This window comes from Austrofundulus limnaeus, unplaced genomic scaffold (genome assembly GCF_001266775.1).
Source record: "Austrofundulus limnaeus strain Quisiro unplaced genomic scaffold, Austrofundulus_limnaeus-1.0 Scaffold386, whole genome shotgun sequence".
Lineage (NCBI taxonomy): Eukaryota > Metazoa > Chordata > Actinopteri > Cyprinodontiformes > Rivulidae > Austrofundulus > Austrofundulus limnaeus.
This window is the reverse complement of record NW_013952788.1, coordinates 60679-62670: the sequence shown is the minus strand read 5'-3', so window position 1 is coordinate 62670 and position 1992 is coordinate 60679. Positions and strand designations below refer to the sequence as shown.

Genomic DNA, 1992 nt, shown 5'->3' with positions numbered 1-1992 from the left:
CGTGTATCGTGTGTGTACACATATGCTTCATCTACATGTTGCCATCTGATTCCCAAACAATGATAAATTCTGACAGCATTTGTGTAGAAATATATCCATTTATTTATTAATATAGCTGCAATTTCGACAAAACGATGGTGTCTTATTTTGTAAATACAGATGTTGTGCTCGTTCCTCTTCCTGTTGGTGCGATGTAATCTTTAAAAATTGACTCCAGCGCAGCTCCGGTGTCCGGCAGAAATAGGATCAAATCTAATTTTGCCGGATTGCCGTCCACTCACCGCCGCCGTGCAGAGCCAGTGTAAATACTCTCATTGATTATTGTAAGTGTGTATTTGCTGCGGAGGTCAGAGCAGAGCAGAGCCAGAACGCATGTAGTGTAAATTAGGGGTAATAGAGAGCAGAGCTCTGGGCGTTGTCTAAATGGGTATAATAGCTTTTGAYTACAGAAACAGATTCAGACAGGCTGGGGCTACAGACGCACACTGTCTCCAGGTGATGTGAGCTTAAGATTGTCCAGCTGTTTCTCTGAGAGCTCTTAAATTGTTGTGGTTGTTTTGTCTCAACATCTGGTGTGTAATAAATTCACTTAAAACTACTTTTAACATTTCTGCTTGGCCTTCGGAGGAGTCGGACGCTTTTTGCTCTCTCTCCAGAACCCGTCCATCCTTCCCTGCTTTGCAGCTTTTTCAAGCCTTCTTCCACCTGTCTTTCTCCAGAGTCTCCTGAGCCCCATCCTCGTCACGGCCGGGCTTCAGACCGCTTTCCAGAGTTCCGCCTCCAACGCGGTCGGATCCACGGCCGTCCTCCAGAGCTCCACCTCCTTGGCGGCCAGGACCACAGTCGCCCTCCTGAACTTTCTGCCCCGCTTCAGATGTGCCTAGGGCCATCCTAGTGACTGACTGTTTTCTGCCAGGGTTCCTGTTGGTTTTAGTTCATGTTTTCTTCTGTTTTGGTTTTCTTGCCCTCTGTCCTTTGAGTTTCCCCCTCCACCCACCTGAGTCAGAGTTTTTTATTTTTTATTTTTTTTTGGTTTTTGGATGCCGTTCCTTAAAAAGGGGTCTATGTCATGATTCTTGTGTTATGGTTATTTTCGTTAGTATTTTTCAGATTGTTTTTCATTGTTTGGTTTTGTCTCATTTTCTCATTTCCTGTGCCATGTTTACCTCAGTCAGCTTCTTAGTATGTTTCCAGCCTGCCACACTCACCTGTCCTCAGTTGTAATTATCCAGCTGTTTCCTACTTCCACACAGCCCTGTTTGTATTTAAGGCTCGTTTCTTCATCACTTCAGCGTCCGACCATTGCCTTACCCATGTTTTGTTTTCACCTCATGCTCCTGTTTCTAGCTTAGATTTGTTTTTGTTACCTTGCCACCACATCGGCCTTTTTGCTTTATTAAAATCTTTTTATTTACTTTAAGTTTGGTCTGCCTCCCTGCCTGCATTTTTGGTTCACCTCAYCTACAAATCCTGACAAATGTAGCATACTTATTAAATTACATTGTTTAAAAGTTTTTTTGGACAACCAAAATGTTTTGCGGACAACCAGATTTTGTCAACCTGTTGTCCCGTTACACCCTCYGCCCCGCATGAGAGGCCACTACCACGGTTAAAAAAAACCCTAAGGGAAACCCTGATCAGGCATCTCAGACCTTTGTGAACGTCCTCCTTTCTCACATTCTGAGGTCTTCTGGACAAAGGTTTCTGTTGGTACCGCAGTCTTTTGGACAGAGTCTTCTATTATTGTTTTTACCCTGTAATAKATATTATATAAATAACCTATATTGATATTAGCCTAAAGAATAATGCCAGAAAACTCTAGTACCTGTGGTGGAAATGTGTTGTTTTTGCTTTTAGTAAAAATTTCTTAAAGGCACAGTGTGTAGGATTTTGTCAATTCTTTGTCGAAATTGAGATAATCACTAATGACAATAATAAAAAAAACATGTCTAATCATTGCAGACAAAGACCTTGTTTTATTATTTTTACCTT

General features: G+C 42.0%; 1 protein-coding gene across 1 annotated transcript in view; it reads left to right on the top strand.

Moving 5' to 3' along the window:
• The window catches only part of LOC106528507 (zinc finger and SCAN domain-containing protein 21), a gene marked incomplete at its 5' end in the record, with an annotated part of 21660 nt that extends 20240 nt beyond the window's left edge, over positions 1-1420 (top strand). The window contains 1 exon segment of the mRNA XM_014023692.1: positions 720-1420. Coding sequence (XP_013879146.1) covers positions 720-895 — 176 coding nt within the window.
• Between the last annotated feature and the right edge of the window lie 572 nt (positions 1421-1992).